General features: G+C 41.0%; 1 protein-coding gene across 2 annotated transcripts in view; it reads right to left on the bottom strand.

Moving 5' to 3' along the window:
- The window catches only part of LOC134876682 (kelch-like protein 29), a 191683-nt gene that overhangs the window by 55032 nt on the left and 109870 nt on the right, over nt 1-26781 (bottom strand). For both annotated transcript variants that reach the window (XM_063901738.1, XM_063901737.1), the window contains exons 6-9: nt 17576-17714; nt 10771-10967; nt 8681-8793; nt 8061-8207 (exon numbers count right to left, since the gene is read on the bottom strand). In XM_063901738.1, coding sequence (XP_063757808.1) covers nt 8061-8207; nt 8681-8793; nt 10771-10967; nt 17576-17714 — 596 coding nt within the window. The remainder of the gene's footprint in view (nt 1-8060; nt 8208-8680; nt 8794-10770; nt 10968-17575; nt 17715-26781) is intronic.

Genomic DNA, 26781 nt, shown 5'->3' with positions numbered 1-26781 from the left:
ATCTGATTAAATAAACATCCATGAATTCAAATCTTTTGTAAATGCGTATAAATGTGTGTGTCTGTGTGTGTGTGAGATTTTAGTGTAGAGCAGTTATTCCTGACTGTTCCATTCCTCCATTTCTAGAGAAATATAAAAAATTAACTCCATCTCAAATTCTTACCAACTCTGTCTTACCCATTTCTTTTTAACCAACTCTCTCTCTTCGATGCTACCGCCATTCCCGCTCCTCGCTCTCCCGCCCACACATGCATACATCGGCATGGAAATGACGGGAAGTTGCACACTTGCTGTTAAAATTCAAATCCAAAGTGTCAGACCCCACTTGCAAAAAAAAAAGTAGTCGTGCTTGGCTACTCAAGCAGGAATTATGCAGATGCAAAAGGTTCTTGTTTATCTTCTTTTTTTCAAGAAACAAGATGCATGTTCAACAACGCATTACCTTATTTATGGGTGAGACAATACCTTTTTTGGTGAAAGTTTAATGGAACTTTTCAATTTCTTGCATTTTTTTTGTATTTTTGCACTGCAAACTCATCTTGTGGACAGTTACTCACAAGAGAACATTTAAAGATTTATGCTCGTTAAACATTCACTTCTAATACTTCGATCAGTGCTAATACCTTGTCTAAAGGGGCCCTATTATGCTAAGGTTTCATATTTATATTTTGTTCCTCTACTGTGACATGTTTCCATGCTTTAATGTTCAAACAGCTCTTTATTTTTCACATACTGCCTGTGCTGCAGCACCTCTTTTCACCCTCTGTCTGAAACCAGTATGCTCTGATCAGGTAGGTGGATGGCTCTGTTGTGATTGGTCAACAGCTGTGAGTTGTCTAGCCCCTTAGCCTATCAGTTACAATGTGTTGGAGTGATAAAAGCGCGGTAGTAACATAGTGATGTCACTATGTGATGTCACTATGTTACAGAAGTAAGCAAAGAAATACAATTGAGGTGTTTGAGTCGAGGAGGGGGGGGGGGGGACTCTCTGGCAGGAACTTTGGGATGTTATCTTTTGCAGACCATTTACATGCAAAAAACCCAACACACTACAGGGAAGGGAAACCGTAAAAACCACAATAGGAACCCTTTGATTAGTATCTTCCCTTATTTTCTGCTATATGACAACGTTTCTTATTTTAAATATTCACCAAACAAAAAACCTCATTATAGATAAATCATGTCAATAATAGGTATAAGAGTTTGATTGATACTAAAATATAAATAAAAGTAAATAGACAGTAAAATAAAACCGAGGTAAAGCAAGTCATAATCTTTTTTAAATGACGTGTTAAATTGGGTAACTGTCAGATGCCTACTGTTTACTTTTAATCCTTTAATGAGGAATGTTTAAATAGTGTCAAGTTTTATCTTTTCAATCATTTTTCACTCACTTAACACACCTTAATCATTTTAGGGAGGATTAATTCCAGATTTGCTTTGCAGAGCTTTTAAATGCCATGCTGAATCTCTCCCTCAATGCAGCGAATCAGTTTACGGATTTATATGTATACTGCCTCCCTCTAAAACCTTTAGAGAAAGTGCAAGTGACAACACAGAGTGAAATGATAAGCAATTCAGAGGCATATCCTTCTCGACAACACAGCAGCACTATGGTAAACCTCTACTCCAGTCCCTTTGTTGAGATGCTGTGTTGAAAATACTAAAATACAAACAGCTCTAAACAGTCTAGTCCTTTCATTCTTCCATCTTCTCCACCTGGCTGAGCCACTCGTTTTTTTAATCCAAACTGCCAAAATCATTTTCATCCTTTATATTTGCGGATGAAATCTCTTTTCTTGGCAGATATACCCAGGGGATTACATACGTTATTCCAACGTGTGCCCTCCTGTTGAACTCAGCCTTAAGTCGTCATAGCGGAAAATTAATGTTCTTACAATACTGGCCATCCAAAAACACACATTAAGTGTAGACCGCATACACCTGATGCACGCCATATGTGCTAAAAGGGTTAGATTTGACTTATCTACGTGTGTTTGGGATTCAATGCAGGTGTTTTAAGAGTACTCGTGACACTCAGAGCAATGAGTGCAGCGCTTGCACTTACTGGATGACATCAGGGGGTGTGTATCCGACTCCATTTCTCTCCAACAACCTCTTGAGCAATCGCTCTCATGCACCGGCTCAGGCACGCCGAGTGAATGTGAGCTCTGTCCCTCCAGACGAATAGTGTGACCTGTCATTTTCATCTTCTCGCCTACACATATTTGTGTGCTTTCAAAACAGGGATGGCGTCTAATGGATGCATATCATTATAGCTACAGTCCCAACTGCAAGGCTACTGAGCCAACTGTGCCTTAAAAGAAAACATGGCGTGATGTTTTTACATTCCTTTTAAGGAGTTAGGTGCTTTTCAACAAGTAGGAAAGTGCTCACATGAGTCTGAGGACATATGGAGAAGCTACTATTAGCTTGTCCGCCCACACAGACTATCCCCCCCATCTTCCATTTTCCTTGGACAAGGATCATTTATGAGGAGTCCATATGCTTTTCCACTTGTATTCTGATATTCAACCCAGATAACACCTTGTGACTTCCCCTCTCTAACAGTCTATCTCGCTGCTGCACGGCACCCAAAAAAGCAACACACACACACACACACACACACACACACACACACACACACACACACACACACACACACACACACACACACACACACACACACACACACACACACACACACACACACACACACACACACACACACACACACACACACACACACACACACACACACACACACACACACACACACACACACACAGGTATGTGTAGGGAGGATATGGATGTGTTGAGCCCGGTGAGCGGCAGGGATAATGTGTCTAACAGTGAGCCTCTCAGATCTGTCAGGGGCAGCAGAGAAGCAGCTGGGGATCCGCCATACGCTAACACATATGACAAATGTCCACTGAGCTTTTCCCATTTTACTACTGTCAGCAAGGACTAACGCCTCTTACCATATGTGTGTGGGAAACGATTCAGTGTCATGGCGGCATCTAATAAATGACACAGGAACGGTCATATCTTTTTGCTTTGCACTGAGCAGATAGGAGCAAGCTTCTGCTTTAGAGTGAAAAATGTACAGTCAAATAATAGAATTGTAAGTTGTGTATAGAAAAACTAAGAAAAAAACCCCAAATTCAACACACACACACACACACACACACACACACACACACACACACACACACACACACACACACACACACACACACACACACACACACACACACACACACACACACACACACACACACACACACACACACACACACACACACACACACACACACACACACACACACACACACACACACTCAATAGAGCGCATGCCCATGTTTAGCCTCAGAGCTCTAACAAACCCACTCAGCTGAAATGACCACAGCTTCAGTGTCCTTTTGAGAGTGTGCAGGTTTGTGTACGGAAACACACATATGTGCTTTTGTCGTGGTAACACATCATGGATGAGTAAAGTACGGTCTTGTAAATGGCACTTCATTTGGGTTCATGAGATGCTTTCCGGAGCGTGTTTGTGTGCTTTTTGTGACTGCACGACTGGGTGTGCATATGAGCCAGGAAGATGGAGGGAGGGGGTGGAGAGAGATGTAGCGGACGACAGACGCTGACTGCTGCCCTGAGCAACTACTGACAGGTGCAATGTGTTCTCCTCTGAGGTCTTTTTTCAGCATGACTTCATTCAACAAAAAAAAGAAAGAAGTTTTCTTCCGCTCATTTAATACAAAGCATATTTGTAAAATGGCTGCTGGCTGTATATTAACATAAAACTTTCTGGCTTGTCCCTTAATTCACTGAATTATCTGTGACATGTGATGGTAGCTTGCAACTTCTTTATTTGCCCTCCATTATATAGCGCTGCAATTTTTTTTATCACTCCTCACGAATCTTGGGAAAACAGAAAGATTGTTTCCTTTGAACGGATAGCGTAATTTGTTAGTTCTCTATTCGCTGTATTGCTCATGGAACCTTAACCCTGTGTTTATTTAAGAGCAGCCCAGTGGAAAAAAGGCACATTTTGACTCGCTGTGGTTCTGCAGCCTCCGTGGTTGGGTGACTGCGGTTCAACTGGCTGCACACATCAGGACTGAACGCACTCGGGGACGACAAAGGACACAGATGAGAACGCGGTCCGGAGTTCAGTGGCTTGCATCAGATCCCATCCAGCCCTAATACGCGAGTTGCACCGCGACTATACAAATGATTTCCAGTCTTGTGTGAACGTTTGAGCACACGACTGGGATATGAATAGTGACATCCGGTGCATTCACAATCACTTTGTGTGTGTGTGTGTGTGTGTGTGTGTACATGCAGGAATGTGAGTTGGAGAGCAGAGAGGCAGAGGAAAAGCAAAGACTGCAAGATGCATCAATCTCCATTTCCTTGCTACGTCGCTTCAAGTGTGCCTATTTGTCACAGGTCATGCTGAAGATGGCCTACTCGTACATTTCTGCTCTCTCTACAACAAGTTTCCGTTTCCTCTTCAAGGATGTTTGTTGTGGCACCTAGCTCCTCATCTTGAAAAAACACAATTAACCTTTTCTTTAGGGGTGCGCGCCGAGGAAAAGTTTCTGTTTTGAACTTGGAGCTTAAAAGAGAATGAGTAGATTAAAAGTGATGCCTATTGTGAAAGGGTAATTTGTGGTTTTGAAGGTAAATTAAAATGTTAAACAGTTAGGGAAACGTTTATATCCCTACACAGCCACAAATCATTTTTGTCCTTTGATAATGTTATGCTCTGCATAATGATTGCATCATTTGTTCTTTCACTGGAAGCAAAGAAAATCACCTTGTCACCAGAGTAAATTGTATTCAATTACATAAATATAACCAATAACTTAGAGTAGGAGATTTTATGTAATATTTTCAACCATATTAATATGGCATGGGAGCCGCAAATGTTAGGGCAGGCAGATTGTTATTTCTGATGAGTCGATAGCAGGTCTTTGCTAATGGCAAGTCTGGCCTTTTTAATCATGAAAACACACCATTTACCGTCCTTTTTAGCTGTTACAATAGTTGGCCACTTCCCAAAGAGCCAATTAATCAGGCTCTTTTGTCAGGTTGAGTCACCTGGCAAGATAGGATCCTTTATGAAATATGTTCAAGTGAGGCGTAATGGAGGTCCTATTCAGGGATTTGGCAGGAGACTGGCCTGTTATAATTGGAGCCATGTGTCTGTGGTCGTCCCACAAAAGAGCGCTGCGTGAAAAGAAGGGCAGGTCTGTCCCTGTAAGCACCTTCACAGAGAAAACGCGACACAAGACGCCTCTTTGCTTATGGATCCAGTTTCTCGCAGGCTGAATGCGGAGGCAGATTTAGACCTCAGATGTAGCTTCTTACGATCAATAAAGGATGAATGTTTAGAGGTATGAGTGCATTGAGGTGTGTTTAACTGACATAATAAATATGTATTATTAACTATTATACTGTCTGACCAACTGAGCAAATGGTTGATATCTCTTTTAATAAAGGATTTAAGATTATTTTAAAAATCTAGTTATTCATTTTTATTGCTCAGAGTTAATGCCAAGATGAATACTCTCACACTCATGTCTGTATATTCAAAGCTACAGCTTGGAAATGGTTATCTTAACCTGGCATCAAGACTAGAAACAATAAACACGTTTAAGTCCTAGGCTAAGTTTGCCATTTCCATGAATATCTATACTATTCCTTATAGATTTATAATTATCAGAATTGCGGTAGATTCATTGAAGGTCTATCAATCACTCTTTTCAGCCATAGGGTCTGTAGTCTCTATTTCCCGAATATATACAGTGAAATATATATATACATATATAATATATACAGCTGCAATAATACTCCTATCGAGGAAAACTGACAAGCTTTGTCTCCTATTTCACTCAGTGGCTTTGTGTCTCATCGCAAAACATTATTAACGCTCAAATGCTCAAAATGTCTTTAAGCGATGTCCGGGCCCTGTTTCCTGGTGCCATCGGATGTTAGTGACAGCGTGGCGGAGAGAGAAAATTGCATATTATTTACCCGGCGCCTTCAATATGCCACTTTTCCACTCTATAGCCTGCAGCTTACAACCCACAGAACATGCACGCACAAAGACACACATTGGCGTGCGCTCTGTTGAATGCAAACGCACATAAACTTCGCTCAGGGCATTACGACCCCCCCAACCCCTTTCCTTGACTGAGTTATTGAGCAGTGCTGTGACATTGTGCCCTGACATGTCATTAAAAAGTGTCACAGGTTCTGGGGGAGTGATTCGCTGCTCACTGCCTACAAACGGGCAGTGGGGACGTTGGCGAGGGAGGGTGGGAATGATGAGCTGTGCTGGACAGACCATGCGTGTAAACTCAGCCCTCTGGGTCACATAACCTTCTCCTGTGGCATGATGGAAGCAGACTATCCTCTCTCTGCAATCCTCCGCTGTCCTCTCCGCAGGCCCAAGGCTTGCTAGTTGTTTTTTCGGTCACACATGGGCAGGGGATTTGAGCTTGACCGAGAGCTCAATCACATCTCCCCTGCCTGGATGTCATGGCTGTGCGCAGAGGCACAAACTGTTGGGTATGAGATTAGAACACAGGGCCTTCTTTTTTCTCCAATCCCTTTTCTTCGTTTTTCTTTCTCTTTTCTCAATCGATCTGTCCTTCTGTCTCGCTCCGAGTCTTTCTCTCACTCCAACTGTCTTACCACCCCTCCTTTTCACCCTCTCCCGCTCTCTTTCGAGACGGGGTGACCCTGGTGTCTCGTCTCAGGAACCAGTGCGGTGGAGTTGTTCAGACAACCGGGAAAATGTTTCATTTCTCTTTTTTTCTACTTCATCTGAGTAACTCACCTCTGCACCTCTCCATTAGAGTGTGAGATTGGTGGACCGAGCTGGCTGCTGGCTTTCGATGCAGATGACAGGGGTTCTCCTAAAAACTGTGCATCAACCTTGTTGTGGCTGAATTTTCAGGACCACCGAGTCTAATTTGCCATCAGCCACCATGGATTTATCAGTCACCATGTCATAAATGCTCATTCTGCTCTATTTCTCATTATTTTGTCTCAGCTCCTGTTTAAAATCAAATAAAGAGCACCACTGTCTGCTTTGTATTGCCCCAAAAAATATTTAACTTCCACTACAGCACATTTAAAAGTCCAGATGGATTTCTACATTTCAAAAGATGAATGTTAAATGTTGAATACAAAAGTTAAAAAAACTAAAGAATGTATCATAAAAGTGGTTCCCAATAAAGTGACTTTGATTGGCGGGGTTTGTGCTGAAACTGATTCAGCCGATCTAAGGCGGTTCCCCTTTGTGCAGGTTGATGAGGAGACATTACTCTGAATGAATTGCTCCTCCAGTGAAGGAGCGGTGTAATTTATCTGATAATAATTTCACCTCCATTTCTTAAACAGCTATAAAATACTTTAAAATCATCAGCTTTAAATTCATAGGTTCCTTGAGTGAATCCATAAAAATCTCATGACATGAGGTTTCCCCCCGCTGGATGGATATCCTATGCAGTGCAGTCCATTTACATTTTTCGTGAATGTGGCCTGACGCTCTGACCTTGAGGCTTATCGATTCCACGTTTGTTAAAATTTGACCCGCTGTACCTGAGTGTCAATACCTCTCTGGGGGTTTTAACCTCGGATTATGATTAACAGCCTCTAGGAATAAATCCCACCGGTTAGGCGTACGGTAAAGGACTGCTGCTGTCTGTGTTTTTTTTGTGTTTTTTTTTATGCGGTACTTTGTCTCACAAACAAACGAAGTGCAACTAAGAATAGAGCACATTCTGAGGGCAAAGCACTCCTGGGATTATGAACAACTGCTGTGTTAGGATGCATCTGAGGCATATAAGTTGATGAACACCGCCAATAGAGAACAGGGAGTCACTTTACTGGATTTTCATGCTGTGTACTACTCAATAGAACAACCACGCGTATGCTGTAACGTGAGTTTTATCCCACTTCTTTGTCTCATGACACACATACAGCGTATGCTCATTTTGGTGAAGTGTAACACATTCATCAGCCCTCTGTTTTATTACCTGCACTCTGGTATTGGGGTCTCGTTTGATCCACTTGATGACCGTTTCATAGACCAGCTCCTCAGCTTTGGTGTTCAGGCTGTCGTTGGACAGGTAGGTCAACAGATCCTCCTTGGACACGCTCAAAATCTCTTCCTTTCCTGCCACCTGAAGAGTAATGAAAGAAACTATTCAAACTCAAAATAGGACCCTTTAATAATTTTTGTTGTAGGTTCACTCAAATTATTATTTGTGTTTTCTTCTTTGATGGCTAGAATAAACCTGCAGTGGCAGTAGCGATGAAGCTGAGGTCAGAAAAGCAACACATGTTCTGACCTTACTGTGCAGCATAGAAAATCCTCCTGTCCTTGGAGATCTGTGTGATTCTCTGCTTCAGAAAACTATTTAACTTTCTCTAGTGCGGTTTAAAACAATGAATGTAAGTTATTAAAAAGTTAGGTCAAATTGCTTATAGTTAAATAAAGTTAAGCAATTTATTCATGTATGGATTGCTATTGGCATTATATCTATAGAATGAATTAAGGAAATTATTTAAATTTGATTTAATTTCGGATCCAGCATGCATCTCCCTCAGGAATCCTTTATTAGACTGATAGGAAAGATGATAAATCTCTACCCACCTCGGGGAAGTTCTGCAGTGCAAAAGCTTTGGCCATGTTATGGAGCTCCGTGCAAGTCATAGCTTCAGCCATGGCCAGCACTCCAAGACAATTAGCTGCAGTCAGCTGTTTTTCTGGAGTCGATAAACAAGGTTGAAGAGTGACAGACAGAAAAACAAAAACAAGAAACAAACAAAGACACAGTCAGGTTGATTAGGATGGAGAAAAACATCATTTAGACATCTTTATAAAGATCAGAGACGAAGAAAGCAAAGACAGAAAAGGCGGCATCAGGTAGCACAGATCTTGTATATCTTCCTGAGACAGAGGGAGAACAAGTCTAATAACTCCAAACAGCTTGGGGGGACAAACAGCGAGGGTAATCGATCGCTCACAGCCCTGGCAGGAGGTGGAGAAAAGCAGGAAGTGGGATTTGGGATTAGCTGGACCACTTAAAAGAACTCCTGTCAGATCTCAGGGTCTACTATTACACACACACACACACAGCTGGGGATATATGAAACTAGCCTTAAAGGAAGGCCAGCGGGAGAAGGCTTACACTACCTTCTGCAATCTCTTGTGAGGGTGAGGGATTCAAGGTGGTGTGTCTGTAATTTAAGTTTTTGAACACACATCGTATATATTTATATCACATGAGAGGGGAATGTGTTGGTAGTGAAGTGCACACACAGGCAAACATGTGGATGAACTGGGTCAGCGGCCAATGAAAAAGGCCTGATTAAATAATAGCCATCAAAAGGGAAGCACTGCCAGGTCTTATCACTGAAGTCAGACTGAGAGTCTTTCCTAAACAAATGTCAGCCCATACAGGTCATCTAACATCTGCTAAATCAAAGCATAACACAAGCCAAACCAAAGACCAAATAAAAGTGGGCTTCACGCTTCATCACTTAGTGGGTAAGGGACTAAACAAAAAATGTGGTTTTTAAATGTCTCTGTTATGTCATTTCAGGAAAGGCTTATTTCACTGCACACGCTCGCAAACTCATGCCAATAATTCAGTCAGAGTTGAAATTTAGGGCATGTTTCTATTACATTTTTGGATTATAAAACAGTCAGTATTTCTCCAGAGTAGTTGGCAAACAATAAGTGACTTTGTTTTTATTTTCTGAAGTTCTGTGAATAAAAGTCAAAGTGTTATAAGTAGGTCGAGGAGATGCTATTTCTCCTCGGTGTATTTGTTACAAACTTCAATAATATCTGACACAGTATCAATTTCTCTTCGCTCAAGGACACACGCTCTCGTCTGTATTTGCTCTCCTTGTAACGTGCTGAAATGTCATGAATCTTGTCGAGGAAGAATGAATTGACATCTCACTGGCATTGCAGTCTACAAATGGTTTCCCTGTTTTCAGCCCCGACCCCCCTTTTTTCTCGCCCAAATTGAGAGAAACAAATCAATAATGATGGCTGCTGGTTCTCTTTTTCTTTCTTTTCACTCTTTTCCTGCCGTTGACCTTTTTGTTAACATGCACTTCCCTTGTGTTACCGACATTCAAAACAATTCGTCAAATGGAATGCAAAGACTGACATTTGTAGCTTTTTTGGTCGCCTCTTTGGTTGGTTAGCCTCTAAAATATGGAACATGCCATTTGTGCTTCATGTGACCCCTTGGGCTCCTGAAAGCCCCTTCTCTGTTTTGCTCCACTTTCCATACCTTGTCTAGGTATCAATCTCTTTTGCTAATTTTCGATTCTCTCACAGTTCAGGCCAGAGGATTTGACATTTAAGTGACAATTGTTCCCTGACCTTTTTATAAAACAGCCCCTGTGCTTGGTCTTGCCCACTGGGAGGAGATCAGAGGCACCGTGCCCAACTGAGAGCATTTGTGGACTGAATTCTTGCACGACTGCAGGCTTTGGAAACATGACAAACAGGAGCGTGACGTGCCAGAGTCAGGGAGGACATTTAGGTTCTGCACAAGACGACACTCTGTAAGGTTGTGCATAGTGATGAAGCATGACAACGGATGAAAATACACAAGGCTGGAATTACTGCTTGTACCAGGAAAGGTTGCGTAGAAATATCTGATGTTATAAGCTTGCAGACTTGCTGATATCAGCATAAAACACACACTGAGCTGTTCCTACCTAGGAAGGAGACACAGACTTTACAGAAGGTGTTGAACTGGAACTTGTTGGCAGCCTCAAGCAGCGTCTTGGCGTTGGCAGAGTCAATGACCAGCGACCCCGTGTACACAAACTCGAGCAGCAGCTCCAGCACGTCGGCGCTGATGTTGCTCATGGTCAGCTCTAGCGTCTCCCCGCTCCTCGTCTCCCCCGATGACCTGATCAACCAATTATGGCGGAGAGAGGAGAGTTAGGGATATTCTTAGAAAAAAGGCGAAGGGAGAAAGAAAAATGGGGATAGGGACAAAGATATGCTACACACAACAATCAAAACACCTGGGCCAGTACGAGAGTGGGGAGAAAAAAATCGAAGAGTATCATTACATGATAAGATAACAACGTAAACTGGGAAAGGGACAGAAACACAACTTTGGATGGTTTCTATGTTTCTATGGGGGCTAGCAGATTTGCAACTATATTGCTGGATCTGAAACAAAATGTACTGTCTGAACAAAGATTAGGCAAACACAAGTTATTGCTTTGTTTCAACAGGCATGCTTATCACATGTGTGTTTTCATGTATGCATAGTTTTGTGGTGGACATGCATACATGGCAGGGTACATTATGAGCTATCACACGGAAAACAGAGAGGGACATAAGACAGAATGTAAAGGTATGTTGGTTAAAGCATGTGGTGCTGGGAACTCTCGCTGTGAGCTTACACTGCTGCCGTGTGCGTGATGGGTATCAGGAGCAGAGTATCCACTCGTGGCGTGGTGTAAGAAGCGCCAGGGAGTGCTTGGATGAGCAAATTAAATAGAATATGATATCCCTGCGTAATGCGGAGCCTGAGATGTGCGATGAGGATTTCAGCCACGTTGTGACTTCACCGGGATCAAATGGCAGAGATTAGTTCACATGCAGGATCCCCCCAAAGACAAATGAGAGCGTCGAATAACACCTCACCACCCATGTCTAATGTCCCATGTGAAACAATAATCCACTCAAGGGCAAAATAAATGGAATCAAAGCCCTGCAGAACGAATTCCTCAATACTACCTCTCTCCTCCTGCGGCTACGGGCATCAACAATATGAAAAGTAGCCTACATTAAGATGGATGGAGGCTGTTTGCTTGTGTCAGTCATGGCCTGTTTCTGTGTGTGTGTGTGTGTGTGTGTGTGTGTGTTTGTCTTTTTTCCTGATTCTGTTGGAGCCAGTTTGTCGGACTAGAAATCATGACAAACAGTCAGCTTTTAGTAGGACACAGACAGCAAAACAAACAAGATGAGACAGGTAGACAAAATGGTTATAGTGAAGATGAGAGAAGACAGTTTGGGGGTTTGGGGGGGCGATGAGGAGGAAGCAAAAGGGAGGGAGGCAGGGCGAGACGGTTCTTCCACAGGGAGCCAGCAGCCATCCTTCTGAGGGAGGGGTTGGGTTGTTCCATGACTGTGCCTTGGTCTTTTAAATAAGAGATATCCCTGCCCACCCCCGAAAACAAATCCATCATCACACCTAAACAGAGCCTTTGTCTCCGCTGCAATAATCATCAGTAGCCTGTAGTGTATGAACTGAGACATTAGTCGTCATTTAAAGCGTACTCAGGAGGTGAGAGGGGAGAAGGACATACAAAAATAAAATAAAAAAGACAATGGCATTTGTCTCTGGATGGACATTGGCTGGAAAAACCAAAGTAGTTACTCATTTTCCTCCTGCAAAGCAAAAAGCCACATAGTGTTATTGCCTTTTCCGCACAAAGCCCTGCAGTGGGGGCAGGTGGTAAGACAGAAAGAAGGGAAGGGGTCGTTCAGGGTTAAAGTGATGGAGGGAGGTGGGAAAGAAAAGAAGGGGGTAGGGCGGAGCTAAAAATAAAAGAAGAGCATGCTCATCAACCTGCTCAATTAGTACGATAGGAACCAGCTCAAGTGGCAGTTTGTTTTGTCTGAGCACTTATGTTATGGAAATGACTTTCCCAGAGCTTCTTAAAAGAGGTGGATATTTATGCTGCGTCTGATTGCAGACTTGAATTTAAATTGTGAAAGCGGGCGGCAGGGAGGACATGAGAGACAGAGGCGGAGAGATAGGGCGAGGAGGGGGAAAAAGATGGGCACACTCAGGCAAAGAAATTTGTTTGTGAAAAATGCACCACTTATTCAAGAGGAAGTCTTAAACCCAGCAGAGACTGTCAAAACGGTGGTGAGCAAAGGCGGAGAGGGAGGAAGGGGCCTTCACACGCACACACACACACACACACACACACTTCTTCCTAAAAAAACACATTTTACAGGGAATACATTAAGCTTTTCCTTACAAGACCATCTATTCTGTGGAAGTACATACGCTGCCAAGATACGTTTTAGATGGGAGCTTATTCAAATGCAAAGCCTACACCGTCTGAGCTAAAAATGGCTTGGATTTACATGCTTTGTCACAACATAAATCAGGAATAAATTATAAAAATAAACAATAATGCTGTAGCTTTATCAGTGTTGGGATTTATGGTTTGCCTGTGTTTGCTTTGTGGTATTGAGGACACAGGTGTTTATATTTGGAACGAGCTGTGCTCTGAAGGACAAAAAGGACAGGTGGAGAGTTTAATAGCCTAAACCTCTGTCCATGTGGGAAATGGATAAGGTATTCTTTGAATCATCCAGACATTGATTCTCCCACAAAAAGTATACGAACATACAAACAACTAAAAGCACTAAATACTTTTTTTTTTTCATCCAAATCCTTCAAAAAGTCAGCAACATATGTGTTTCTTGACTATAGAAAGACATCATTTAGCATGATGTATGATGCTTTGATAATTGGAATTTGTATTTTTGAAGTCACCAGAATAAAAAAAGTTACAAAGTGCACAATTATCATTGTGTTTAGCATATCGGGGGCCTGACAATTATTTCTGATGATACGCTGTTGAAATCTGTCTAAATATATATATATTTTTTTTAATCTGACAGTGCCTAATTTGTTATCTGCTGATTTCTGACAGTAAGATGTGAAGCTCTGCAGTGTGAAATTCTTCTTTTTACTTGGGTAACATCTTTGTGAATAAAAGTCTGAACATGCTAATGATCAAATCTCACAGAAGTGCACCTACGAAGGAGCAAAACAGCAATTTACAGTTTAGGGTCTGGTGAGTCAGACTTCTGATGACAAAAAAGTCAGAGATATGGGATGATGCCAAAAATGTTCTTGCATTAGGCTCATTGTTACTGGTAAAATAACACTGCCAATGTTATTTTTCAATGCAGTGAATATTATTGCACTAATGAGTGAATTCACCGCTGTTGTACAGAAGGATGTAACATTTATCTCATCAAATGGACAAAGAATCCCCCAATCTATCCATATGGCTTCAAATGAGTGGAATATCCGTTTAAAACATTGTTGCTAATTGAAATTTAAGGGGAATATTCCAGTGTCCTGGCTCCCCCTCAGGCTGAATTGAACAGCAGAGGGCTGAAAAGTGCACTCAGGGCTCAGCTGCAATGTTCAAAGAGGGCCGACACTGTAATGGGCTTTAACACAGCTCCCTACCCATCTCATGGTCATAACACTCTCTGACTCACAAACATAGAGCCCTCATGGGTCGACAGACGGGGGAGAAGGGGAGAGAAACAAATGGCACGGTTCCATGTGTCAGGACTGCTCAAAGACTCTGGAGCTTTTTACATTACAGTGGTGCAGGAGATGCAGTGGCCATAAATTAAATGCCTGCAGAGCACACTCATTGGAAAATCCTGAGGGGTATAAAATGGAATTACCGGAGATGATCTGTCTCCCTGCACCGTGCATCGGCCCTTAAAAGTGTAGGGTAATAGGTTTTTTGGTTGGGGGGCGAGGGCAGACGTGCGCGCACATTTTGGAGCGGCATTACATCCTTCAGGTATCATGGGGTACGATGGCATGTTGAATGAACACCTACTGTAAGGGAGGCCTTGACTCTTTATGTGGAAGAGTCGAGAACAATTGAAAAATCTCAGAATTCTGTTGCGAAGACTATTTTAACATTTCTTTGGATTCTCATTCCTAATTTGCATTTTGAGGAATATCACCCCAAAAGAATACTCCACATTTCTCAAGCAATATTTTCACAATTAATTTGCATCGTTACATTCTGGGCCTTTGCTTATAATCCTTTAATTTACTAAACGAGCCATTGGCTTGGTTTGTGTGTGTGTGTGTGTGTGTGCCTGTTTGTGTGTGTGTACGCCAAGAAATATAAGTGTGATGTGCACTCCCTCACCCTCCAGTATCTTCTTTCTATCTGAGTAATGGCAGCCTGCCTGGATAACACAAGAATTACATCCTTGAATCCTACACGTACGCACACACACACACACACACTAAGGCATGCAGCAGTAAAACACAGACTTCATGTCGAGAACATTTAACCACGCATTAATTTTCCTAAATTTCAAGCATATACTGCACACACACACACACAGCGAGGTGGTTTATAGTGAGCTGACAGGGGTCTGAAAGGCAGTGAATGCCTCCTGAATGAGATGGGTGGGGAGCAGAGCATCTAGGGAGATGAAGTACCTCGCTCTCTCTTATTTGACCTCATGAAGATGTGGACAGTAGCGAGCAGGCCACGTGTTGCCTCAGCATAATTGCAGTTGCACTGAGACAGTGACCCGAGCTGCACATGGGAGGCTGTAACTCAATGACGGACAGGCCTTGGGCTCTCTGTGCTCCTCTCTGACGGAGCTGGCTACATTCTGCTTGGCTGCAAACGCCTCACACCAATGCCCCATCTCTCCATCTCTATACTCTGTGCCTGCTCTACCTTTTTACTAATTTGTTGTTGCTCCCTGGATACCCTTCCCTTGTCAACTTTCCATCGCAGTCCTGTTCTGACACAGCTCTAATTTCCATAAAGTCAAGGTGCCACATGCCTTGAGGAATCAACGGCAGCCACAGTTGACGGTGTCGTGTTAGCATAATGCTGATGATCCGGACTTAACTACATCAAACCAAAGACGTCTTACAAAATAAACAATTAGCGGTACAAGTTCATTAGATATTCTCCAGTCAAATGAGAAGATCTCTATTTTAGACATAAACTGTTGAAAAATGACAGTAAATTAGAGTATTTTTTACTATTAATAAGCCAATTAATGGGAATTTGCTGCATTAAACTGTCAAATTAAACAAGAAAAATCAGTTCATTTAGGCAGCAGCAGGCATAAGGACGAGCTTGATGTAAATTCAGTCGCTCCTCGGGGAGACCCGGTGTCTTTCAGGAGCCATCCATGTTTATGCATAAATGATTTGCCTTCGTCATGGATAAGAGGGGCAGATGAGACAATCTGATAGACATGCTGACCAGCATGGGGGCTTCAGTTTTCATAGTAACTTCAGTCCCTCAGAAAGCTTCTCTGCTATTGTCAAGGTTAAAAAAAGACTTGCTGTCTCTTTTTTATTCATGGGGTGCGAACGAGTGTAGCTGTCATGGAGATGAGTGGCCCTAGTACAGATGTGGCTCTGTTCTCTCTCTGGTCTACCTCACTCCATTCCCATTCAGGGGGAAACAAGTGTATCGCTGGTGAGTGACTGGCTGATAAGCAGCTCTCAGCTCTATGATGCGCTCGTGGTGGAGGCAAAGAGGCTGCGGGGCAAAGTGGCAAACATCCCTAAGGCATTCCGGCTTCCCTCTAGCGACTGTGTGTGTCTTTTCTGTTTGTCTTTGTCTTCACTCGATGCTTCATCCCTAGCCATGCAAGCGAGAACAAACATACACTCACACACAAACAACACCAAGGCGGCAAAACAACTTTGGGTCCAGGGGACTCTCAATCAAGCCGAAAACACCTGCAAGGATTTGAAGTAAGGATGAGGACATTAGGGAATTATGGTATTCCCAACCAGGAAAACAAGACAGATGAAAAAAGACATAGTTGCATTCTCAGACTTTACACAGTCATACACACATCTGTACACACACACACACACACACACACACACACACACACACACACACACACACACACACACACACACACACACACACACACACACACACACACACACACACACACACACACACACACACACACACACACACACACACACACACACACACACACACACACACACACACACACACACCAACGGAAACAAAAACAACCAATGAAGACAAAAAATATGGAGTCTGAAGGGCAGAATACTAGGGGAATACTTAGATCCACATCAAATGAATACATAAGTGAAGGATAGTGTTCACCTGTGAAAGTGGTTCAGTAGCTGTCTCAGATGTGCTTTTGTTTTGTCCTTTGTTTTTAACTCTGAAATTTCAATTTTTTATTACACTTACCAATATAAATTAGCATATGAAAAGGCTTTTTTTGCAGCAAAAACTCAAGAATTAACAACAGAAAAATAAAGGTAGCTGTGTGGTAGCTAGGGATACAAAAATCCCTCTGCCCAGAAAAGACAGTGTGGCTTTGGAAAATTACCACCCAAAGTGTAAAATGTTTAATTCTTTTTGTAATTCGTTTTGGCCCTTTGGTGAGTTTCAAAACATCCCCAGTCATGGAACATTTTCACTGCTCATTAAAATGAAAATGTGGTTAAATTGCCCTACATGGGGAGGAAAGGTAATGACGAGGGTTGACCTTTTTCTCCATTTTCAGATACATTCATTTTAGCGGGAAGAGGAAGGAATGGCTGCTGGCCCTGTGTTAGGAACCAAAGTCTTCACACACCTGCAAGAGAGAGAGGGGAAGGGAAAAAAAAGAAAAAGCGACACAAATGCGCCCTATGAAAAGAACAGATTGGATCAACAGCTGGAGGGAGGGAAAGCGAAGGCAAACCTTTTCACCAGGTCCTTGAAATACAAGCTGCAGGAAGCTAGAACATTTTGGTGGACTTCAAACTCTTTGCCTTCAACAATAATTTTCAGGTCTGTAAACTCTTTCGCTCTGCGCTGTTGGTTCAACTCCTTCAACATCTCTGTAGAACAAGAAAAAGAAACAGACAACGCCAGATTTGGGTTTAGAAATTGTCTCGGTTCCATACAAACATGAGCAACAATAGCATGACAACGGAGAAACAGAACAAAATGTGGAAAAAAGCAGATTGTAGAACACAATATTGCTGGCCAGTCTTAAGAAACAATGTTTTCACATGATAAAGAAGAAGTAACATGAACAGATTATATCGAACACTTGAGCAAAGGCATGATGAGATGTAAATATGTTGCAGAAAAGGGCGCATGCAAAAAAAGGAAATAGTTAGCTCCCATGTTCTATAATCTTCAGAGGAATTTGCAATACCCAGTGGATAACATAGAACTTGAAATGAGATAAATACTAGGATTATTATGAGAATAGACACTTGTTTAGCTGTATTTGACTTTACACTGCAGCACCAGAACTTCAATGAAGGAAAGCTGAATGAGATTAAAAAGTGTCTAAAAGAAATGTGGGCTGAAAACAGAGACACTGTCAATGCATTATTCATACTGAAATAAAATTCTTTGGCTTCTCACAAGTGCCCTACTCGGCGAAGAGTTGACCTTCAAATGTCGCTCAATGAGAAAACAACTGCTTATCCCCAAATCCCAACACCCGCCTCTCGCTCTCTTAGAAAAATACCCGCCACCCGCCCTCGTGTTACTCTCTGAAAAGAAAAGAGAAAAAACATAGAAAAACAGGGACGGAGCGCAATCTGAGAAAACATGCTCAGAGCAAACCACTGTGGTGTTGAAGGCCACAGAACACACTGAGGTGTAGTCGCATCATGTTAGGTCTGGCCTTACTGTAGCGTTGAGTTCGGTGGGGGGGGGGGGGGGGGCTTGTTTCTCAGAGTCTTAATGAGGAACCATGAGGGGACGTTGAGAGTGAAAATCAGCAGGAGACTAGCAACTTATTCCGTGGCCTTAGAAAGGGATATCCAACAGTGAGCTTTGTTAATCTGCTATAGAGACTTCCACTTAAAGTGAGCACTAAAAGACTCAAATAAAGCGACAGACTTGATGGTGCGAACATAGCGAGTGAGCCAGGTTCCATAAGCTCCTCTCAGGGTTAACGGAGACTGCAGGCGGTGAGGTATAGTAAACATCTATTTGGCACAAAGCGCAGTCTGCGTTGAATAAAAGGCACATATTTCATGCTGGGGAGCGAATAACAGCAGCCGTGGTATGAGATGCATAATGACTAAGGTACTGTAAGAAAGGTGGCGAATCCTTTTTTGATCAGCAGATTTATTTTTCTCAAAACTTGACACTACCTTCACAGTTCTTGCTTTAGCATAGAAAAGCAGACTCATTTGTTGTCAGTTATGTGTAACAAGTAAAATGTGTGTGTGTGTGGGCAGGGATATGTGATTTACGCAGCGGCATAGCCATTAAATGTAGAAAACTGATCGGATTGTGATTATAGCAGCAACACGCTGGCTGGAAGAAAGGACTTTGTCTTTATCATCCTAAAAGAGGTCTGTGTTCATGCAAGACTCAAAGCAGGGATTTAATTAACCTGGAATGACACTTGCCCCTGTATTTGGCTGGAATATGCACTCATTTAGCTCCTTCCATTCTCCCGACTGACACTGGGGGCTCAGCTCAGAATTAATTCGGTAGCTGAAATTATACAGTATAAAGACACATGACAAATAAGGTGCAATTCAGAAGCGCGCTTTAGTAAAAGCCTTTTCTCTGAGTGGCGCATCCTTCAGAGTTATCGCACAGAGGAATTAATGGCCAGAGAGAAAAGGACCTGGTAATTAAACAAGCTGAATACCAAATGAGGAGAAAAATAATAGATGCAATTTTGGGCAATATTTACAGCTGTAGTTTGGTTGGATGCATGGCTGCAATGTGAGAGTGAGCCACACAGGCAAACACAGAGCTGGGCATGTGGCTTGTCTTTCATCCATCTCTCTTTCTGCTCTCCACATTCCACTCCACTGCTGCTTGTCAGTTGGCCAGTTATCTGATTACTGTGTGGGCATGGACTGTGAATAGTGAATACACAGTAGTTTTGAGTTTGCATTAGTGAATCTCCAGCGACCGATATGGCTATCACCTCCAATCAGCCACACCGCATACCATCCATTTGCCCCGAGAATAGAAAAAGTGAGAGGGGGAGACAAGAGACCTCCACTTGTCAGCAAACAATGGCCGCCTCCCTCGGAGCCGTGAAGGCGCACCTGAATTCCTGTTGGAAAAGCTCATTATGGCTTCTTAGGGGGTGTGTTGGTGAGCGCCCTAGAACAACTCATCAACCCCGGGGACCATGAAACTGCACATGACGTCCCCATTTTCGGGTTCGGCATGGAGTGTGGGGAGGCACAGCCATGTTCAATGGGACCCCAGCGGCTTTGAAACACCAAACATCTCAATACTAGTGAAGAAAAAATCTCTTCAGGACCTCCAAGTTCTGCAAAAGACGGATAAAATACTGGTAAGGACTGTTTCATGGGATTTAGACAGGAATTGGAGAGAATTGTAGTGGACTGAAAACAGTGATAAAATGTGCTAGGGGTAGTTTGATGCCCCTAAGCCGTTCACTATTACCATAATGCCCCACTGTGGCACTTTATGATTGGTTGACACACTGCATAGGGGGTTTGAAACCAGTGCCAACTCTGCTGCTCAGCCTAGTAACTCTACTGTCAAACATCTGAGCACCGTGGCCAATGGGGTCCCAGGGTGCTGTTTCCAGTTACCAATCAGCACGCACCATGTTTCCCCTACTGTAAGGTGTGGCAAGTCGCCCGCTGAGCTTTGATAGGCTGCTGGAAAAGGGCGATGCGGCAAACGATTGGTTGCTGAACGGATAAAAGCCATTTTAGGATTTACATGTATGTTACTGTTAACCACCATTTTGTGTTGAATTGAAATATCACCTTTGAGATACATTTATAATCTTACATTATTTTCCGTATGTTCTTAATAATTTGCCAACTTGCCAGAGTTGCTGTGTCTATATGTGAAAAAGTCAAGGGCAAAAAATGTATATCTATATATATATACATACATACACATATTTTAAAGCTAAACACATTGTTAAATAAATCTTCCGTGCCTTTGTTACAATGGACCCTCTTTGAATTTCATTTTTCCTTTGCTGAGAATATGTCTTCAATGGTTTTTAAAATAAAACTAAAGTCAGAACTATTATTATTAATGATATCAATAAAAAGAAAATTAGGAAAAAGATCAAAATAATTTAAAAATGTTTTAAATTACCTCAGAGCAAATAAAGGAGGATTTGAAGACGAAGGTTGTAACTGTAAAGTCGATATACCACCCTGTGAAGTACCACATAAACAGTGAATTAAGCAAAATACAGCAATTTTGCAATCCATATCAAAATAATGTATCTTCTAATTCTTGTTAACATTCTAATCTCTTCTGATAAATCTTCTCTACAGCACAACTAAACAGAGTCTACATACAGCGTTAGACAGAGTTAAATGATTTGTTATTTTTTTATTGTATTCTAGAAACTACTGACAACATTTTTCTGTGTTGGAATTCAACAGACACTGGAATGGCTGGCTACTATGTAGATATTGACATTTAAGAAACCTTTGGAGGGGTCTCTCAATTTTTTCCGGGGCTATTTATCCGACTGGGTGCTATTCTATGTTGCGCAGCATAAAAGGTGCTGATGTGTTCATTCTGACCTTCTTGTTCTCTTTTAAACTTTCAACAATCAATTCCTACCAACACTCACAGCTTAATTACCCAGAAGAAACCATGCTAGCTGATCAATAAATCTATATATAACTATGCCATAATGTTGTTTTTTTTGTAGCCTGTAGGACACCATTTTTTATGATATGAAGCATGATCTTCTTCCACAGAAAATGAAAGAAATTACTTGTTATCTACAAAGCAAGTACACGAAAAAGCCTTAAAGCGCTTCTATGATTAATATTTTCATGTAAAACAACTTCAAATGATCACAGTGAATACAAATTAATCAAATGATCCATCATCATTTTTTCATTTTAATTTAAATGTATTTAATGATCATGTTTAGCATTAGATGCTTTTTGTATTTAAGGAAATCCTTTTATTTTTTAACATTTTATTACATTAAACTATTAATAAACATGAATTAAATATTCTTTATATTATTCTAAGTCGGTTTGCCTCATGGTATTTATTCACACCATGATCAAAATGACAAAAATGAATGATTGACAATGCCAATTTATAAAATCAAAGCAGGATTTACATTTTTAAATAAAACCCTTTTTTTTAATGTAAGAATTCAGCTCAAACTGTTTGCTAAACTGAAATTTGTTAGCCAAAAAAATGCGGGTTACATTTTGGAAAAGAGGCCTACAATTCTTTAACCTTTAAATCAGCAGCACTGTTGCAGGACTGACGCAGATTGATCTGAGGGAGTGTGATCAAATGAGGCTTCCCTGCACAAAGTATTTTGATACACAGGGACTTTGAGAAATTCAATGTCAGGGAGGAACTTGCAACAGAATAAGAAGAGCAGGCCAAGACAGTGATTTATAGTTAACAAAAGAAATCTGTCCAAGAAAAGCTTTTTCACAGAAAGACTGTTTTTTCCCCTGAACATAGGGCCGAAAACCCCATGGTAAAAAATATTCAATGTCAGGAGGATTCAGGCAGGATATTCCCCATAGGAAGTGGTGCAATAAAACAGAATTAGAATGAATTAACGATCTGATATAATCATGGCTTCAATGTTCAATGTTTTCTCTCAGTATCCAAGAAGATGTAGAGATGATCGGAGTAGCAGACGGATGGATATGTGGAAAAAGCTGCTCTCCCCCGCTGACTTTGATAAGGCAAACACTTTAAATGGTTTCTGAGTTTCTGACTGCAGCCATTAAATACACCCACATGAAGCATTCTGCAGGCGGAGAGATGGTCAAATGTTCACTATCAGCACAAGTTGTTGAATAACTAAATCTCTCTATTCTGCAACCTCAGGTCCAAAGTATAACAAGCCCAAAAGTCTTTATTTCAGCTCTGATGCCAAGGAGATACAATTCTTAAGAATGCATTGACTGATTCCTGACATATATTTTAGATATTTATTTCTCTACGCAGCTATCACATTTCTTAAATGAGGTCGTAAGATGTCTTTACCATAGTATAAAGTGAATACAAATTATTGGAGAATTTTGTGAGTGAGCTTGCTAATAGCGCAAAATTCCAGTAAAAAAGAGCTAAATAATGTTCCTTGTGGGTTTTCTGTACGGTCAAACTTTATATAAAGGTAATATTTTATAATTACGTACAAGGAGGTATTATGGAAAATGTTAAATATTGTAAATTGACATTTTTTGTATTATTTCAATAACATTATTTTAAAATTATATTTTTGCATTTTGTAGATTTATTAAAGGCAACCAGAACGAGAGCAACCTTTGGGAAAATACTAAGAAATTGGATTTCTATCAAATTATATTTTCATGTCTGAGGCTCCGTATTTCGCTTCATCTAGTTAAAATCTAAATAATTACAAAGAAATAAAAGGTGTATACCTTAGTTATGTTACTGCTATATATAAGAGGTAGAATATGTTTTCATCAAACATTTCCTTGCTCACAAAGATTTGAAAACAAATAATTCATGGCCGCTTTCCTCTTGTGCTCATTATGTCTATCTAAAATTAAACTATGGAATTGCTTGAAATAAACATAATAAATTAAAATGTCCAGATTGTCAATACGATTTCATTTTACATAAGGAAATGTTTGAAAAATGTTCTGGAAATATATACATTTCAAAATCTGAAATGGTTGGACATTTCTATAGATTTGGGAAAATCATTGACAACTCTGCTGCCTGCGTAACAAACCTTTGTGTAAATGTATATAAATGTATTTATGATATAAAGATTTAAATTAAAATAATTTAGTTTAATATTTTTAATTACCTCTAATGGTAAAGGGTTTTAAAAGAAATGTCTTATGTGTTTTTCATCACCGTAAGGAAATGTAGTATTACTTTTACTTTACTGTAACTGAACTTTAAAAAGAAGACATTTGTTTTTGTGTTCACACAAAAATCCCGAAAAGGACGCAGCACACGTCCTATTTGATAGACAAAACAAAACGAGAAGGTAACCACTTTCCTAAAGCCATTAGATTTAACACCATCATAAGCTCCGGTCAGACCATTTCTAAAAGCCATGGTGGCTTAATGTCAAACTTTAACAGGTCCAAAATGTCATGAACATTATCAGGCCACCCATCTAGATGCAAACTTCTGAAAAAATGGTGCTTGAGGTGGATAAAAGACAACAGTTCTCATGTGCTCCCCAATCTAGCTTAGGTCTAGACATACAGTAATTCTAAACAGTCTCTAAAACATACCTCTACCAATGTCCACCATTTTCAGTCATGGAGACGTTTCAATAGTCTGTGCCTACTCCAAGAAATCAGCTCATGCAAGTCATCAGAAATCCTCGAGACCCTTCAAATGAGTATCTGTCCTGATTTCAGTCTGTAAGAGAGCTCTGGCACTATGCAGCCCAAGTGAATAGTCAATGATGAGGACGCTTTATTTCTCCAATCTGCTGAGCTGAGCTGCTTGAGCCTCAGCACTGCTGTCAACCTAGGCTGAGCCGGGGGATGACATAAAAGACAAAGGAGAAAGGGAGTGAGGAACTCGTGCCCCTCTAGGACGCCGTGTGGGCCTTTGTTGCCTCCTCCAATAGACATGCAAGAAAAGACCTGGAGTGGCAGAAAGCACAGTTGTTCAGTGCACACTCAAAACTACGTACATCCTCTGGTCCGCGGGTCAGACGCGTCTGCACACACAAGCTCGTGAGCAAACAATTGGCACAAGTAGAACAAAGACGAGGCAAATGCAAGTACAGGCTCAGAGGAGGAAGAGAATAAACAAAGAGTGCCATGGGAGCATCCTTTGGCCACTGTAACAGTGTGACAGGATGTCATGCGGTTCTCTCTTTGTGTTTGTGTGTAGTGAGAAGAGGAGAAGGTCTGCAGTGACTTCCTCATTAAAACAGGCAGGAGGGACAGGGGGTGACAAGCGGCTATACTCTCCCAAACAGGTTTTAATAAAGTCGGGAACAAATAAAATGCTGCAGACTTTAAATGTGTAGAGAAATGGCAAAAGTTTCCTATGTCTTCTAGATACACGAAGTACAAATATGTGCTGTAAGCATACACTGTAGGTTACACCTCTGGCTGGTTACAGTTCACAGGAGGTTGAAATTTACATTCAGTGCTGCAGTTATGACATTATAGTCCACAGAATCCCCTCTGTGGCTGATGCAGCTATTTTAAGACACGCTTCACAGGGAGTTAAAAAAAGATTTACTGTACTGAGTTAAACCAGTGTAAAGTGTACATATTGTTTTGACTGCTGTTGTCTGTTAACATTTTAAATCTTCTGATGCCACTTCAAATTGATCGGTAAATATACATTTCTAGAAGAGCATTTTTATTACAAGGATTAACCATCAGAATAATATGTTTTATATAATATCATTTCAATATAATCATGCATTGTGCCTTTGTTGGTGTGAAAACAATTTAAGTTGCTTGACATCTAAATTAGGAAAAAGTGTTTTTTAAACATCATAAAAAAGGGACCGGAACATTGGTAACCAAGTAATCTATAGGAGATACTAAACTTTTCATTAAAAGTCTATTTCTTTTTATAGATTTTTGCAAAGCTTTGTCAGGTATTTTTCTCCTATATAGGCTGGTAAAAGGCAAAACCAAAAGAAAAAGAATAAAACCTATCCATGTCTTCTGTTTGGCTAATAGAGAGAAAGTCTATTCAGCAGGAATATCTGTATCAAAGGAGAAGCATTGGGGTTATTCCAGGTGAAAGATTTGAAGTGAAAATAACCAACATTAGGTCATTATCCTTTTTCTCACCTCATATTAAAATGTTCCAAGAGAATCAGAGGAACTCCAAAGTCTTTAATATAACAGCTCTAGAAACCATGTTTTTGCTGAAAGCAGGTATTAATTAGAGGATTCAGAGGTACTAATGTTTATGTCGATGCCTGTCATCCAGTCAGGTCACATGAAGACTTAAAAAGGGACTACAAAAGTATAATATGTTTAATGACGTGGACTTCAATGCTAGGAATGACACATGATCATAGGTGACAGTGTGTATAGATTTATGTTTCTGGAAAGCCATTTTCTTTTTGTGTGCGTGTGCGTGCGTGCGTGTGTGTGTGTCTCGTCCGTTCATAGCCTTCTGACATGTCATAACTGCTGCAGCAGGCCTCCATGGCTGTTTTTAAATCTGCTCGAAATGTGAAAATGTCCTAATGTGAAAATCCTGACCCATTGCATTAACATACATGTACTTTTTCCATCATACGTTGCTGAAAGGAAACACCAGTTCAAGCATTCAGAGACGCCAGACTGGAAACGCTATTTAACTCTTTTACAAGTGGAAAGCGGCTAAGTGCCCGCCACCTGTTTTGTCTGAGATGCTGACATCTTAACTCAAGTCTATCGTGAGATATCCAATATTTTCCACTTTTCTCTACAGATCATGACAGCTTCACAAAGAAGAAGGTCCACAGCCATGAGCTTAGAATTTTATTTAAGAGTGGATGAAGCTTGATGTGCTTGAGATTTTGTTAATTTCACCTTGTATTGTTAGAGAAAGTCCTTAATGACAGTAGCATTAAATTAGCTGATAAATTCAGCTCGAAAAGACGCTCCTGTCAGAAACAGAGCTTTTGTGTTTTTTACATGTAGCCAATTTCTGAGAATGCGTATAAATGACCAACAAGACTTTAACCAACAACTGATGACAAAATGGTGTTGCTCTGCATCACTTAAATGTCACATATTAGTAACCGGGGCATCACCAAAAGTCTAAAAATGTTCTGACATATTTACACGTTGGCTCATCTGATTCATTCAATCTGAAATAAACATAGTAATGTTTATGACATCACCTTGAAGGCAGATTCATGTTAGTTTTCTAGGTTGATGTGGTCACAAATGTGTTCACATTTCAGTCTGTCAGTGATCGCTCAGCATTACAACACTGTTCACAAAGTTAAGGAGAGGGGCAGAAAGA

Source organism: Eleginops maclovinus, chromosome 15 (genome assembly GCF_036324505.1).
Source record: "Eleginops maclovinus isolate JMC-PN-2008 ecotype Puerto Natales chromosome 15, JC_Emac_rtc_rv5, whole genome shotgun sequence".
NCBI classification, from domain to species: domain Eukaryota; kingdom Metazoa; phylum Chordata; class Actinopteri; order Perciformes; family Eleginopidae; genus Eleginops; species Eleginops maclovinus.
This window is presented reverse-complemented; position numbering and strand designations above follow the sequence as displayed.